Genomic DNA, 16,866 nt, shown 5'->3' on the forward strand with positions numbered 1-16,866 from the left:
GAATGGTCTTATTCCACACTGTCGAGACTCTCTGATAATTCTGCTAGTTTTAAAATAGTTACAGAAAATAATAAACCAGATCTAAAAGTTAAGGTTCTAAATTAGACAAAGGCCAATTTTGACAGCACAAGGCAAGCACTTTCAAAATTTGTTTGCGGAAGGTTATTCCCAGGGAAAGAGACAGCTGGAAAGTGGGAACATAAGAACATAAGGAATAAGAGCAGGAGTAAGCCATCTGGCCCCTCAAGCCTGCTCTGCCATCCACAAGATCAGGGCTGATCTTTTCATGGCCTCAGCTCCACATTCCTGCTCTCTCACCATAGCCCTTTATTCCTTTCCTGCTCACAGATCTACATTTTGCCTTCAAGGCGTTCAAGTTGATAACGTCAAATGCTGCACTCGGCAGGGAATTCCACAGATTCGCAACGCTTTACCTGAAGAAGCTCCGCCTGAACTCAGCCCAAAATCTGCTTCTCTTATTTTGAGGTAATGCTCTAGTTTGACCCGCCCCCAGTGGATATAACCTCCCTGCTTCTGTCTTATCTACTTCCTTCAAAGTTTTATTTTTTCCTCTCCAACCTCCCATTCTTCTAAATTACAATGACTATAGATCCAGTTTTCTCAATCTCTCCATATACGCCAACCCACTCAACTCCCAACTCAAGCTAGTGAACCTCCTGTGCCAGTACATCCTTGCTAAGGTAAGGGGACCAAACCTGTACACAGTACTCCAGGTGTGGCCTCCCCAGCACACTGTATAGCTGCAGCATTACCATCCCTATAGCAATGAAGGACAATATTCCCTTCACTGCCTTAATTACCTGCTGCACCTGTAAACCAACTTCCTGTGATTCATGCACAAGGACACCCAGCTCCCTCTGTACAGCAGCAAGGTGCACATTTTCACCATTTCGTCATCAGTTTGCTGTTAGTCCAACTAAAATGGATAACCTCACATTTCCCAACATTGTCCTCCATCCACCAGATCCTTACCCACTCACTTAACCTATCTGTATCCCTGTGCAGACTGACAGTGGCCTCTGCAGACATTTCTCTCCCTTATCTTTGTATCAAATGTGAACTCTGACACCGTACACTTGGTCCTCAACTCCAAAATACTTGTGTAAATTATAAACCGTTGTAGTGCCAACACTAATCCAAACACCTGTTTATCCCCATTCTTTATTTTTTGTTGGTTAACCGATCCTGTATCAATGATAATTACCCATAATGCCATGCATCTTTACCTTATACAGCAGCCTTTTGTGTGGCAACTGATCGAATACCTTCTGGAAATCCAGAAACACCACATCCACCGAGTCCGCCTTGTCCAACGCACTCGTCGTATCTTCAAATAATTTCAGTAAATGCGTTATACATGACCTGCCTTTCATGAATCCATGCTGTGTCTGCTCAATGAGACAATTTCTACCCAGATATCTCACCACTACTTCCTTGAGAGATTCAAGCATTTTCTCCACTAAAGAAGTTATGCTAACTGGTCCTTTTTGAAAAATAGTGGCACCACATTGGCAGCTTCCAGTCTGTCAAAACCATCCCAGAATAGTGAATTATCACGAGTTGTATTAGCTATTCCCCCCCCCCCCCCCCACCCCCGCCATTTCTTTTTTCCCCTGGGCTGCATTCCATCTAGGCCAGGAGACCCATCTACCTTTAGGCTGTTATCTTTCCCAACAGAAACTCTTTACTGATTGCTTCTCTGTCCTCATCTGCCATTGCCGCCATAGGCCTGCGACGATGAGAGTACATTGACAGCATGTTCCTGTTTAAGCCAAGGCAAGTCGGTGTAGAGAATGCTGCCTGTCGAGAGACGTTGAAGGCCTGGTCAAGAAAATGAAGGAGGGATATGTCAGGTACAGACAGCTGGGTTTGTGTGACTCCCTAGAGGAGTGTAGGGGCAATTGGAGTATACTCGAGGTAAACCATGAGGGCAAAAATGGGACATGAGATAGCTGTAGGAAATAGGTTTAAGGAGAATCCAAAGTGATTGTACAAATACACTAAGGACAAACGAGTAACCAGGCAGAGAATAGGTACCCGCAAAAATCATCAAGGCTGTCTATGGAACCGCAGGAGGTGGGAAAGATTCTATATGAGATTCTTGATGATGTGGCAGCTAGAGTGTTTGGAGAAATAAATAGTGATAACGTGATAAGTGTCCATATTACAGAGGAGGGGGTACTGGATGTCTTAAACGGTAGCAAGGTGGAATAATCCCTGGGACCTGCTCAGGTGTAACACAGAACTTTGGGAATCTAGGGAAGTATTTGCTGGACCCCTCGCTGAAATATTTGTGTCATTGATCGTCACAGGTGAGTTGCTGGAAGCTGGGCGCAATTATTTGAGAAAGGTGGGAAGGAAAGGCCAGGGAACAATAGACCAGTGAGCCTGAAATCAGTGGCACAGATGTTGTTGGATGTGATTCTCAGGGACATGATTTACATGTAATTGGAAAGGCAAGAAGTGATGTGGGACAGGCAGCCTGGCTTTGTATATGGAAGTCACTAACTTGGACTCCAGGAAGATACAAGGTTCTACATAACAGGCCGGTTAGCAAGTTTGAGACAGTAGAATACAGGGAGGACTAGCTATTTAGATACAGAATTGTCTAGAAGGTCATGGAGATGTATAACATGGAAACAGAACCTTCAGTCCGTACCGTCCATACCAACAACTTACCCAACCCAACAACTGTGTGAGAAATATGCTGTCAGGATGGGTGCTGGGTCCACTGCTTTTTGTCATTTATATCAATGATTTCTATGTGAATGTATGAGGTATGGTTAGGATGTTTACACTAGACACCAAAATTGGAGGTGTAATTGACAGTGAAGAAGGTTACCTCAGTACAATGGGACTTCAATCAAATGGGCTAAGGAGGGGCAGATGGGTTTAATTTAGATAAATATGAGGTTCTGCATTTTGGAAAAGCAAATTAGACCAGGGCTTGTAACTTAATGAGGAGGTCCTGGGGAGTGTTGCTGAACAAAGAGACCTTGGAATGCAGGTTCACACTTCCTTGAAAGTGGAATCTTAGGTAGGCTAGTGAAGAACGTGTTGTGTATTGAGTATAGGAGTTGCGACATTATTTTGGAGCTGTACAGGGCATTGATTCAGCTACTTCTCGAATTTTGCTTTCAGTCCTGGTCCCCTCGCTATAGGAATGATGTTGTGAAACTTGAAAGGATTCAGAAAAGATGCACAAAGATGTTGCGAGCATTGAGAGTTTGAGATATCAGGAGAGGCTGAATTGGCTGGGGCTGTTTTCCCTGGGGCATGGGATGCTGAGAGGTGACCTCAGTGGTTGATACACCCGTGAGGGACATGGTTAGGGTGAACAGCCAGGGTCTTTTTCACAAGTTAGGTGGGTCCAAAACCAGAGAGCACAGGCTTAAGGTGTGAAGGAAAAGATTTAAAAGGGATGTGAGGGGCAATGTTTTCAAGCTGAACATGGTATGTGTATGGAATGAGCTGCCAGAGAAAGTGTGGAGGCTGGTACAATTGCAACATTTAAAAGGCATCTGATTGGATATGTGATCAGGTAAGTTTGAGAAGGATATGAGCCAAGTCCTGGCAAATGGGATGAGATTAATTTAGGATATCTGGTAGGCATGGACAAGTTGGATCAAGGGGTCTTTTTCTGTGCCGTACATTTCTATGACACTAAAAATTTAAAATTAAGATGAGTTTCTCTTTTATGGAGAGTTAGCAGAAGGTCAGAAAATTCTCCTTGGAGCTGAGAAGGTTAAGCAGTGATTTCAACGAGGAGCAGAATTGTTTCCAGGAAATTTAATTTACAGAGAGACAGCATAAGAAATTATTAACACTGTCACAATTTTTATGAACTACTTTCAGGTAACTGGCAAATAATGCAGAGTAAAAACGTGAAGATTATTTTACTCAGTACGTTCTGAGCATCTGGAACAGTTTGATCGACAGCTGGATGCAGATTCAGTGGTTATTGTCAAAACAAATTTGCAATTTTCCTTTTTAAAGGAAGGATTTGGAGGGCTATGTCCAAATGGAAGGTGAGTTGGGACTGACTGGCACCATCTCCAGAGGGAGAGTGTACAGCCCCATTGGGTTGAAAAGTCCCAAGGTTCTTCCTCCAGGCGTCGGGTGGCTCGGATTTGGGTGTGGCTGACACCCAGGAATTACATGTTCTTGGCAGCGTGGTGCCGGAGGGGGGTATCTGAAGTTGTTGGCCACAGGGCGGTGGGCTTGGTTGGTGCATGTTCCCTGAAATATTCCACAAGTTGGCATCCTGACTCCCCACTGTAGAGGAGACCACATCGAGTGCAAAGGACACAAAAGGTGAGGTGTTTGGATGTGCAGGAAAATCTCTGCTGGATATGAGAGGATCCTGTAGTGCCTTCGATGGAGGTGAGGGGTGAGGTGTGGGCACAGGTGGCAAGTGAAGGTGCTGGGAGTGGAGGATAGTTTGGTGGTGAGCATGGATTTAATGAGGAAGCCACAGAGGGAATGATCTCTGGAATGCTGAAAGGGGTGGGGAGGGAAATGTATCTCTGGTGGTGAGGTCTGATTGTAGTTGGTGGAAATGGCAGACGATGATGCATTGTATCTGGGTGGAAGGTGAGGATTAGGGGGATTCCATCCTTGTTGCAGTTGGAGATGTGGGTGCCAAGGGCAGTGGTGTGGGAAGTGGAGGAGATACACGGGAAGGGAAATTGCAGTCCTTGAAATCAGAGGCCATTTGGTATGTTCTGAAGTGTTCTGCCAGCTTGCATCAAGCTTCACTGGAACACCGCAGTAAGCATGAGACAGAGATGTTGACCTGGGAACAGCCTTCTGTGTTAAAGTGTTGGGGAACTGGATGCTCCGGGTCTTTTTTGCAACAGAACGGAGATCATCAGTCGCCATTTCCACCACCGCTACCGAGATGCTACCAGGTTCCTGTCTCCTCCATTAACAGCTTTCCGCCCTCCCAGCCGGATCGTTATCCACTCTTTTGTCTTTCCAAATGTTCCAATCTCTCTTTGGGCTCTGTCCCCACCTATTATTTACTCTTTAACCCCTATCTCCTGTATTCCAAAGATGTGCAGGTTAGGAGTATTGGCCCAGCTAAATTTCCCATAGTGTTCAGGGATATGCATTAGTCCGGGGAAATGGTGAGTAATAGAGTAGGGGAATGGGTCTGGGTGGGTGTGGAATTGTTGGGCCGAAGGGCCTGTTTCCTGTGGGGATTCTAATTTTCCCAGCTGCCATCGGTTCTGAGGAAGAGTCACTGGACTCGTGATGACCCTTGGTGTGTGCAGGAGGAGGAAACGGGAAAGGGGAGAGTGGCAGCAGAAACCGGATGAAATGTATCAGTGTAGACTGGGAGGGTTTAGTTACACTCTGTGCAGGTCGTTAGTCTGAATTAGAAACTCCTGGTCCCACGTTTGCAGCAAAGTGGAAGGTGGCTTGGTCCTCAGGCAGTGAGAGGTACTGGGTTATGGCTGCCATCTTTATCTGGGGCCAAGGTACAGCAAGGAGCATGCACGTGTCCTCTTCCTGGGTGGGGGCGGTGCGATTTGAAGAGGAGCATCCAACACATACCAAAAGAAGTGTTTGTCTTCACTATTCATCTTGCACTGACTATGAACTTTGTTTTGTTAATTCATTTTATAGGATTTTAATTGAGAATAATTGAGACTGGGATCTGAAAAGCAAGTTTCTACAGTCCACAGAGTCATCACGATCAGAATATCATTGGCATTTAACTGTGAAAGGAGAAAGGTTTGTCTGTTCTGTCTGTGGGAAAATAGTTTCTATATTTTTGTCAAGCAAAAAGCAGAACTATGTTCAGGTTCATGGTTGGATCACCCTCGGGGTATGTGTTTAATTCTTGGCCCTGCAGATGTGGAAGGAGGTATTGCCCTGAGTAGAGAGCACAGATTTATCCAAATTATACCTCGTCTCTTTGCAGGAACTGTCAGATTTAGTCCCTATCATCCGCTTTATGATGTTAACCTGTAAACTCCCTACTTCCAATTCCCTGCAAATTTCTCATTGAAATTCCTTGTGGACTCAAATTCTAGCACCATTTCCGGTGGAACGTTCCAGATTCTGACAACTGTCTGTTCAATCAGAAACTGCTGAAGTCCATTTTGACTCTGGGGTTAGAAAGGGCTGAATTGAAAGATGAGATGCTGTCCCTGAGCTCCCATTGAGATGCATTGGAACAGTACAGGAGGCTAAGGGCAGTGTAGGTGTGAGCAGACAATGAAAATGACAGGGCTGCACTGTGAGGGCTGCTTGGACCAATGAGTGTGTTTTGGAGTTGGATGTAAACAGAGTGAGGTGAGGCAGGGAGAAGGTGAAGCTGAAACTCCGTTTTACTTCAGGCTATTCAGAAATTCACAGTCCCAATGGGAATAGTCAATTTGTCAGTGATACCTGCGGAGTATTTAAGTTTTTAAAAGTACAACAGATCAGCTTAAGTAAAGATTTTTTTAGTATAATGGGTATGTTTGAAGTGAAGGCTGGTTGCTCACTCATTTAAATTCTCTTAATGGGAGTAACTAGATGAATGTAGTGAGATGTTGTTACAGGAGACCGCAGAACCGTGGGACAATGCACAATGTGGGACATAAGGGATGCTTCCATTGTCCGTGACGGCTATGTGTGCAGGCAGTGTGTCCATCTGCAGCTACTGAGAAACTGTTTTTCAGACCTGGAGCTGAGAGTGGACTCACTGTGGAGCAATACTGAGAATGTTATGGACAGCACGGTTAGTGAGTTAGTCACACTGCAGGGGAGAGTTGCACAGGCAGAAAGGGAATGGGTGACCATCAGATCAAGTAAAAGGCTCAGGAAGGGGGTGCAGGACTCGCCAGTGATCATTCCCCTTCTCAAACAGATATTGTGCACCGCTTGGGGATCTATAAGGTTGGGAACAGGTGGGGTGGTCTCTCAGGGGAAATCAGCAACAGCCAGGTTCATGACACCACAGATAGCTCTGCTGCACAGAACGGGAGGAGGGAGAATGTCAGAGCTATAGTGACAGGGGATCCACTAGTCAGGGTCAGAGACAGGCGCGTCTTTGGCCAAAGATATGAATCAAGGACAGTGGAATTGAACCCAGGTCCATTTATTGATAAATGCACAGACTAATAAAGGTCAGCGTCCCAAATGCAACCTTCAGCACTTGATCACCCTGAAGCTCTACTTTCCAGGGACTATGCACTGGTTCTGAACTCTTCAGACGGATTGAAGGGGACAGAGAGAAAACAGGAACAGGGTTGTGTTGCAGTTCTATAAAATAACTGTCTCCCTCGCCTGTCGCTTTCTCCCCCCGCCTCGGTCTCCCACACCCCATCGTGCCTCCAACCCCACCGCAGGGAAAACACCTTGTTTAATTACCCTATCATGCCCCTACTGATTTTATAAACCTCTATAAGGTCACACATCAGCATCTGACACTCCAGGGAAAACGGTGTATTCAGCCTCTCCCTGTAGCTCAAATCCTCCAACCCTGGCAACGTGCTTGTAATACTATTCTGGCCACTTTCAAGTTTCACAATATTGTTTTGATAGGAAGGAGACCAGAATTGCATACAATATTCCAAGATTGACCTAACCAATGTCCTGTAGAGCGGCAACATGACCTCCCAACTCCTGTACTCGGCACTCTGACCAATTAAGGAAAGCATACTAAACACCTTCTTCACTATCCTATCTACCTGCGATTGCTTTCAAGGAGCTGTGAACCTGCATTCCAAGGTCTCTTTGTTCAGGAACACTTCCGAGGACTATACCATTAAGTGTATACACCCTGCTAATATTTGCTTTTCCAAAATGAAGCACCTCACATTTATCTAAATTAAACTCTAACTGCCAGTCCTCAGCACATTCGACCCTCTGATCAAGATCCTGTTGTAATCTGAGGTAATCCTCTTCACTGTCCACTACACCTCCAATTTTGGTGTCATCTTACTAATGCTTCCTATATTCACATCCAAATCATTTATATAAATGATGAAAATTAGTGGATCCAGCACCAACACTTTGTGGCACTCCACTGGTCACAGGTCTCCAACCTGAAAAGCAACCTTCCACCACCACCCTCTGTCTTCTACCTTTGAGCCAGTTTTATATCCAAATGGCTAGTCCTCTCTGTCTTCTGTGAGATCTAACCTTGCTAACCAGTCTCCCATGGGGAATCTTGTTGAGCACCTTCCTGAAGTCCATGTAGATCGTTTCCACCGCTTTGCCCTCATCAATCCTCTTTATTACTTCTTCAAAAAAGTTGACTCATGTTCATGAGAGGTGATTTTTCACACACAAAGCCGTTATTAATACCCAGGACATTGGGGTCTGCGTCACCCAATTATAGGCGTTAATATTCTGGATAAAGTTCATGTACACCAGCTTTGTGATAGTGACTGTGTCTTGAATCTTGTTAATATCACCAATGCCAGTTAGTTCCTTTTGAAAGGCATTCCCTTCCGTCTGCTCTGTCTCCTCCATCCCCACCGTAGACAGTAAGTGGGAGGAGCTCATGGAGTTTCCATGTGAGTGAGACTGAGAAAATCTTCCCTTCATTCCACTAGCCCACCAGGAAACGGTAGTAGTGTCCTTACCTCTGAAACACGAGGTTTGGGTTCAAAGTTGAGTAACAGCATCTTTGAAGAGGCTGATTGGAAAACATGCCCAAGCTCCCAACTGTCCCTGCCTGAGCCTCCAAACAGAATCTTCCTGTAGTTTCTCTCCTGTCAGTTTCTCCCATTGCTCAGTTTGTCCAGGATCCCCTCCTGCTGCTGTACTGCTCCTGTCCCTCACTGAACTGTCCATCCCCAAGTGTCCTCCACATTCATTAATTGCTGACAATCCCATTGTCCCAGTCCTCCAGCCCCGCCCCATCCACCCTATTGGGCAGCGGATGCTGTCAATCACCCAGGCTCCTGTGTGGTCTGGAGCATGCTCTGTAGGAGTGCCTGGATTCTGGATTAGTGGTGCTGGAAGAGCACAGCAATTCAGGCAGCATCCGAGGACAGGCCTCGGATTTTGCCTGTCCTCGGATGCTGCCTGAATTGTTGTGCTCTTCCAGCACCACTCATTCAGAATCTGGTTTCCAGCATCTGCGGTCATTGTTTTTACCTCTGTAGGAGGGGCAACCAGTGCACGGGCGCAGTGCTGGCCAATTGTTGGCGTATGTGCAGTATGGGTCAGTGCCAGGGAGGGAGGCTGTGGATCTGTGGGATTAATCTGTCATTGGCTGCTCCCTCCCTTCTTCCCTCTGAGAACAGGACCCAGGGGAATGGTCCCAGCCCTGGTATCATGACAAGTGGTCGGCGTATCAGTGGGGGGAAGCATTTTGTAGAAAGTTATCAGAACTCGTGTGAAGATTCAGGAATATTATGGAAAGGAACAAGGATGTGCCAGCAATTAAAGTTCTAATGTGGTTCATTTTAGTTCAACCAGATATGATTTGGTCAGTGTGCGCAGTCTGGTTCTTATCAGAGGGTCCGTGTTGGGGGAAATAAATAAGAGATTCCAGATTGGGGAAAAAAAATCAGTTTGGGTCTGACCAGGAAGGAAACCCTGGGAAGTGGGAGGAGGACTCACCAACACCCAGGAGGCTCCGAGTCAGAGTCATAGACTTGATTAGATTAGATTTCCTACAGTGTGGAAACAGGCCCTTCGGCCCAACCAGTCCACACCGACCGTCGGAAGAGTAACCCACCCAGACCCATTTCCCATGGCCGATTCACCTGACCTGCGCATCTTTGGATTGTGGGAGGAAACCGGAGCACCCGGAGGAAATCGGCGCAGACACGGGGAGAATGTGCAAATTCCACACACACAGTCACCCAAGGCTGGAATCGAACCTGGGACCCTAGTGCTGTGGGCAGCAGTGCCATCGTGCCACCCCTTTTTTTTTGGTTCTTAGCCTGCAGGCAGGAGCTAGGAAGCTGAATTCAAGGAGAGGAGAGAGTGTGTGAGAACTGGGTGTGGAGGAAAGGAGTGAGGAGATTGGTTTGGTCTTCAGTTAACAAGAGAGAGAGGAATTGTGAGACTGAGATTTAAAGCTTTGGGGCAACAAGGAAACTACAATTTAATACTATCATTGTCTTATAAAGATCCACCCGGTATTAACGGTGGTATCTTGTTTTCTCTGTCCGGTACTAAAATGGCGGATTTCCGGATGTGAAATTCAAATTGAATTTCATGTTCAGTTTTGATTTTTTACTTGATCCGTGCCGATCTAAATATCATTGGCCTTTTCATGTGGAAGGAAAGGTGTGTATTCTGTCCATGGGCGAATATTTCAAATGTCAGTGTGTCTGGAAAAAAACACTGAGACACAGCCAAGTCCATGTTAGCGTGGTGACTGTGGAGAGAGATTTCATTTGTTTTTAAAAGTCTGAAAAATATGGCACATTTTCCAGGAACAATTAAGCTACAGATTTGTTTTGTATGAGGACAAGGTTTTAATTAACCATGCAACCAGAAAGAGACCAGGATAGCTGCACCATGGAACAAACGATGAAAACGGGATTGTTGTAAAGGAGTTAATTATCGATCATGGTTTGTAATCCATTGGCGTTGTCACATCGGTTCCAGCGCCGTGGGGAAATACTGGAAATGTGATGGATGTAATGTAGGTTTCAGTTATTAAACTGTAAAAAGTGCAGAAGAAATTTACAAGGATTTTTGCCCACGCTCAGGGGTCTGAGTTACAGGGAGAGGCTGGACAAGCGAGGATTTTTTTTGTTTGTTCAGAGCAGAGGAAACAGAAGGGGGGATCTTTTCTCGAAGTCTATATGACCATGAGAGGCATGGGTAAGGTGAATGCACTCAGTCTTTTGCCCAGTGAATCAAGGACTGGAGGGCATCAGTTTAAGGTTATAGGAGAAAGAATGAAAGGGAAGCTGAGGGGCAACTGTTTTACACAGAGGGTGGTATGTATGTGGACTGAGCTGCCAGTGGAAGTGGTTGTGGTGGGTACATTAACAAAATGAAAAAAAACATTTGGACAAACACATGGATAGGAAACGGTCAGAAGCATATTGGCCAAGTGCATGGAATTCGGGTTTGCGTAGATGGACATTTTGGCCGGAATGGGCCAGTTTGGGCCAAAGAGCCAGCCTCTGCTGTAGGATGCTCTGACTCCAAGTATATTGACTATTTCTCCTGCTATCTCTGGTAGCACCCTGTGATGTATTTCATCTGAGCAAGGAGACTTGTCTACCTTTCGCTCCATTAGCTTGCCCACTTCTAACGCTTTCGTGATGATGGTTGTTTCTTGCTCCTCACCTTCCTCAGTTTCCTTATCAATTACTGGCATGTTCTTCGTAATCTCCACTGTGAAGACTGACTGCTGTGTCCTCATATTCCTGAACCCTGCTGGGTAGGAATAACTAGGTACAGAACTCTGAGAGGCCTTCTTTGAGTCTTTATTGATGAAACATGGCAGTTACCTGGATAGTGTATATGTAGAAAACCTCCAGGCAGCATCAGGTAACTCCCCGCCTGACCGATGTGCCACTCCCATTCTTATACCTTTGTGGTTTGTGGTTTTGAATGGACGCTGTCTCTCAACATTATCTCCAAGGCAACGGCAGTTAAAAAGTCGAGTTCAGCTCAACAATTTGTGGTTAAATCACATACCTCTACCCCACACCCCTGTGGCTCAGTCAGGTATCTGACAGGCACTTCAGTTTCAGTGGGGCTGTCTGTCAGGATTCTGATGTGGAGGAGTCGGTGTTGGAGCGGGGTGGGTAAAGTTAAAAACCACACATCAGAGTTCTTCGCTTTGTGATTAATTATAGGATAGATATTCAAAACAGAGTATTCTGCACGGTGTGAATGTACTACACAGTCTAAAACCATAAATCACTGTTTCCCCTCAGTTTACATGATTTGGAAATGCCGGTGTTGGACTGGGGTGACCAAAATTTTAAAAATCACACAACGCCAGGTATTGTCCAACAGGTTTAATTGGAAGCACACTACATTTCGGAGTGTCGCTCCTTCATCATGATCCAATTAAACCTGTTGGACTATAACCTGTTGTTGTGTGATTTTTAACTCACCTCAGTTTAAAATTGCAAGTTCGTTATCTCCCGCATACTTCCTCACTATCTAAGTTTGGAACGCTAATCCACCTGACTATCCTGCTTTTTCCAAAAATCTCCTTTGGTGAAGGTGTTGAGTTTTGGATTCAGCTTTCCAGTTATTACCGTAAGAAGGAGAAGGTGAGGACTGCAGATGCTGGAGATCAGAGCTGAAAAATGTGTTGCTGGAAAAGCGCAACATCCAGGGAACAGGAGAATCGACGTTTCGGGCAGAAGCCCTTCTTCAGGCATGAGGAAAGTTTGTCCAGCAGGCTAAGATAAAAGGTAGGGAGGAGGGACTTGGGGGAGGGGCGTCGGAAATGTGATAGGTGGAAAGAGGTCAAGGTGAGGGTGATAGGTCAGACTGGGGTGGGGGCGGAGAGGTCAGGAAGAAGATTGCAGGTTAGGAAGGCGGTGCTGAATTCGATGGATTTGACTGAGACAAGGTGGGGGGAGGGGAAATGAGGAGAATGTGGCTGAAGAGCTTCTGTGCAGAGGAGATGACCTGGGTGATGCAGTGAGAGAGGGACTCACTGAAATCTTTGTAGAGGGAGGAAGAGAGCTTCTTCAAGGAAGGCATCCTTGTAAGAGGATTCGCAGTAGGTTGAAGTCTTTGAGGAGAAAGTGAGGACTGCAGATGCTGGAGGTCAGAGCTGCAAAATTGTTGCTGGAAATGCGCAGCAGGTCAGGCAGCATCCAGGGAACAGGAGAATCGACGTAAGAAGATAAGCCCTGGGCACAGGAGAGGCAATGCAGCCCTTCCAACCAGCTCCACCATTTAATATGGTGATTGAGCTCACCTCGGTCTCAGCTGGATTTTCCTGCCTGTTCTCTCTCACCCTTCATCTCATTGCAAATTCAACATCTGTATCTCTTCAGTAAATTTGCTTATTGTCCTGGCATCCACTGCATTTTGAATAGGGAGTTCCACAGATTCACAGCACATTGAGATAAGTACATTCTTCTTCATGAGAATAGAATAGAATCCCTACTGTGCAGAAACAGGGTATTCATTCATGGAGTCCACACCAACCCGATAATGAGCATCCCATTCAGACTCACCCATTCCCTGTATTTCCCATGGTTAATAGCTTAACCTGCACAGGCATGGACACTGTGGGAATTTAGCACAGCCAATCCACTTAACCTGCACATCTTTTGACTGAGAAATGAAACTGGAGCACCTAGAGGAAACTCGCACAGACACGGAGAGAACGTGTAAACTCCACACAGTTGCCTAAGGCTGGAATCAAATCCAGGTCCCTGACGCTGTGAGTCAGCAATGCTAACCATTGAGCCACCTCTGCTTAAATCATCTACTCCTATTAACCACCCCACGCCCCAGTTGTCTGAATCTATATTCCTTACATCAGAAAATCAGGTTGTGGAAGCAGATGTCTCAGTAAAACCCAGTGACAGTCCATATATTCTGTGTGTCTGAATGGGGATCCTACACACAACACCCTCCAGTCCACACTTTTCATTTTCTTTCCAGAGATATGACTCCAGTGGCTTCATGGGGACTACAACTCCCACAATCTCTGAAGCAGGGACCACACGTGTGTGGGGAAACCCGGCACTGTACATGTATAGAATGTGGGCGGGTTTTGGAGCATGTGCTTTGGGTAAGTATGCTTTGCGGAAAGTATTTCACACTGTGTGATTGGCTGGAGGAAGAATGCATCTGCTTATAGTATTGATCAGTTGGGGGTCAAAGTGTCACCACACCCATGGAGGACCATTCTCCATCCCCAATTCATTGTAATAGTGGGAATCAACTAATGGGAAACAAAGAAGGATCTGACCCATTCTCCCAGATTGAAGGTTCTTCTATCCAGGATCTGCCACCTCCCTGTCTGTTTCCTTTTGTTTCATTCTGCTGTTACATTATTGACTTGCAGCAACTGAAGGGAAAGGAAGTGAACCCAGAAAGGGTGCAGAGTCTAACCAGGGACGGGAAGTGGTGGCATAGATCTGTTTATCAGCAACTCCCGTGAGAATGGGGAGGGTGTGTATTAGGGGGTAGTAGAGTCAGAATGGTGGGAGAGAGTAATTGGGTTGGAGGGTTATAACTTTGGGGGAAGAAAGGGGAAAAGATATTCCAGAGAATTGAGAATTGTCTGCTCTGAATTTCTAATCTGTACATAATACTTTATATAGGGTGCTAGATAGTGAAGATTTGCAGACTGAAATATCAACATCATGTGCGGATCGTGATAACGTTAACCAGCATGTGAAGAACCAAAGATGGAGAATCACACGGCCAAAATCCTGCAACTCTCTCCCTCCCAGCATTAACGGTCTATCTGCGCCAAATGGACTGTGAATGGTACGAGACAGCAGCTCACTACCACCTTCTCAAGGGTAACGAGAGATGGGGAATAAATGCTGGCTGAGCCAGTGATGCCCATATCCTGGAAACGGTTTCTATCTCTAGTTGCTGAAACCCAATTGATGTTACTGCAGGAGGAAGAGGGAGGTTGAGTGCATCCTCCAGGAAGAGCACCATCACATTACTCCCGCCTACACCCACACAGTAACACAACAACGTCACTGGAACAAAAGGCAGTGAAGCCAAAGGAGGGCTTAGATATAAACCATCAAAGGAGATTGGAACACAGCAGGAACAGCAGACTGAGCTGGATGGTCAGCTGCTTCCCATTGAATGGTGGAGCAGGATCGAAAGGCCTCCTCCTGCTGCTATCTCCCAGGTATGTACATAACCATGGAGCCCAGTTAGGAAGAAGTAGGCAAGGCAGGGACTCTCCAGGCGATTGCACTTCCACATCACTTTTAAGTGCGGGATGGTTTGATGGATTTTATTTAACATTTAGGTCTTTCACACAAGGTTTGTGACTTTGTTTTGCTTTAAATGTAAACACTTATTCCACAATAAATAAATCTAAAAGAAAAGACACGGAATATCTAAAAATAAAAGTTTTAAAATTTCAAATGCTCTGTAGAACAAAATCGTGTCTACTCCCGTACACCATCACTACCCAGTTACTCACACTCCAGGGAAACATTCCCTCCCTTTCTGAACCTTTGGTTTGCTTTACATGCTTTTCAGTTCGCGTTCTTTGTCCTGTGAAGCATTCTTTTTTTCTTCTACACAGAAGTGTTATCACATACGGCGGAGCAACCTTCCCACCATCAACATCATCATTCCACCGTTTTGGCTTTTGTTAATATATAATCACCGGCAGTAAACCATTTGTAAACCAATTGAATATTTCCAAATAAAGCCCATTACGGGCCAAGCAAATAATTACAAGTGACAGAATGGGAATGGACTGTATCAAAGTAGAGTTCTGGGGATTGATCAACGGTGGAGATAAAGCACTGTATCCCCTGCGGTGCCCACCTCTATCTAAAGGCATCGAGAGCATTGATACACACCACATGCTCCTTCTCCAAGTAAAACTTGCCATGTAGCCTTTATCCTCAATCATAGAATAGAATCCCGACAGTGTGGAAGGAGAGCATTGGCCCGTCAAACCCCACCGACCATCTGCAGAGCATCATGCCCAGAGCCCTCCATCCCTGTAACACTGAATGTCCCATGGCTGATTCACCTTGTCTGCACATTCCTGGATCCTGTGGACAATTTAGCACAACTGATACACCTGAACTTCACATGTTTGGACTGTGGGAGGAAACCAGATCACCTGGAGGGGGCCCACACTATCATGGGGAGAATATGGGCACTCCATACATGCCGTTGACAAAAGCTGGACTCCACCCTTGTACCTGGTACTATGAAGCAGCTGTGCTACAGTCACAATTTAAATCAAAACAGATGATACCTGCTCATTGTCACATTACTGTTTGTGGAGACTTATGCCCAGAGAGACATCTCGAGGTTCAGAAAGGGGCAATATAAATTCAGTCAACTCCAGCCCAGTTAATGTTATTAACAGCCACACATCAATATTCCAAGTGTCATCATGTACAAGGTCCAGTCCTGACTCTCATAAACAGTAACATCAGAATCAGAGTCCTGCAGTGATGTGTGAACTCTACCCCACACGGAGCAGGTGGATGACCACTTCCCTGTGTGCACTTACTGGTCTCTTCATCCTGCTGAAGATGCAGCAAATCCCTTGTCACACAGAGAGGTAAATAGCTCCTACCTAGTATGGTCTCGCTGTGGTCTCAGAAGGCCAGGTGAATCACTGAATCCCTTCTCGCACATTGAACGTTTGAATGGCCTCTCCCCTGTGTGGGCTCACTGGGGGCTGGGCGGAGGGATGAATCACTCAATCCCTTCTAACACACTGAGCATCTGAATGGCCTCTCCCGCTGTGTGGGCTCACTGGGGTCTCAGCAGCTGCCGCATTTGAGTGTGTCTCATCCCACACTGGGAGCAAGTGAATGACCTTTTCCCCAGAGTGAGTTATCTGGTGTTTCAGCCGGTCAGAGCACTGAATAAACCCTTAGCCACACACTGAACAGGTGAATGGCCTATCCCCAGTGGGAATGCACTGATGTCTTTGCAGATGAGAGATTTGATTGAATCCTTTATCATCCATGGAGCAGGTGAAGGGTTTCAATCCTCTGTGCCCTCTCTGATGCCTCAGCAGATTGCAAGATCGAGTAAACCCTTTCCCATATGTGAGGCAGGTGAGCGGCCTCTCTGCAGTGTGACTGTGTTGGTGAGTGTCCCACTGGGAGGGGCAGGTGAATTCCTTCCCTCCTTCCCCACATTTACACAGCCTCACGATGGTCCTGTAATGATGGTGTCTTCCCAGATCACATGACCAGTTAAATCCTCAACCATGCG

General features: G+C 46.0%; 1 protein-coding gene across 1 annotated transcript in view; it reads left to right on the forward strand.

The window, feature by feature from the left end:
* Nucleotides 1–14,666, forward strand: part of LOC148148113 (uncharacterized) — a 39,062-nt gene extending 24,396 nt beyond the window's left edge. Inside the window, exons 3-5 of the mRNA XM_087993989.1 lie at nt 349–486; nt 13,579–13,708; nt 14,244–14,666. Of these exons, the coding sequence (XP_087850115.1) occupies nt 349–486; nt 13,579–13,708; nt 14,244–14,255 (280 nt within the window). The 3' untranslated portion in view covers nt 14,256–14,666. The remainder of the gene's footprint in view (nt 1–348; nt 487–13,578; nt 13,709–14,243) is intronic.
* Nucleotides 14,667–16,866: the final 2,200 nt, after the last annotated feature.

Source organism: Chiloscyllium plagiosum, unplaced genomic scaffold, assembly GCF_037043375.1.
Source record: "Chiloscyllium plagiosum isolate Xiang-an unplaced genomic scaffold, Cpla_swu_hap1 HiC_scaffold_14, whole genome shotgun sequence".
NCBI classification, from domain to species: Eukaryota; Metazoa; Chordata; class Chondrichthyes; order Orectolobiformes; family Hemiscylliidae; genus Chiloscyllium; species Chiloscyllium plagiosum.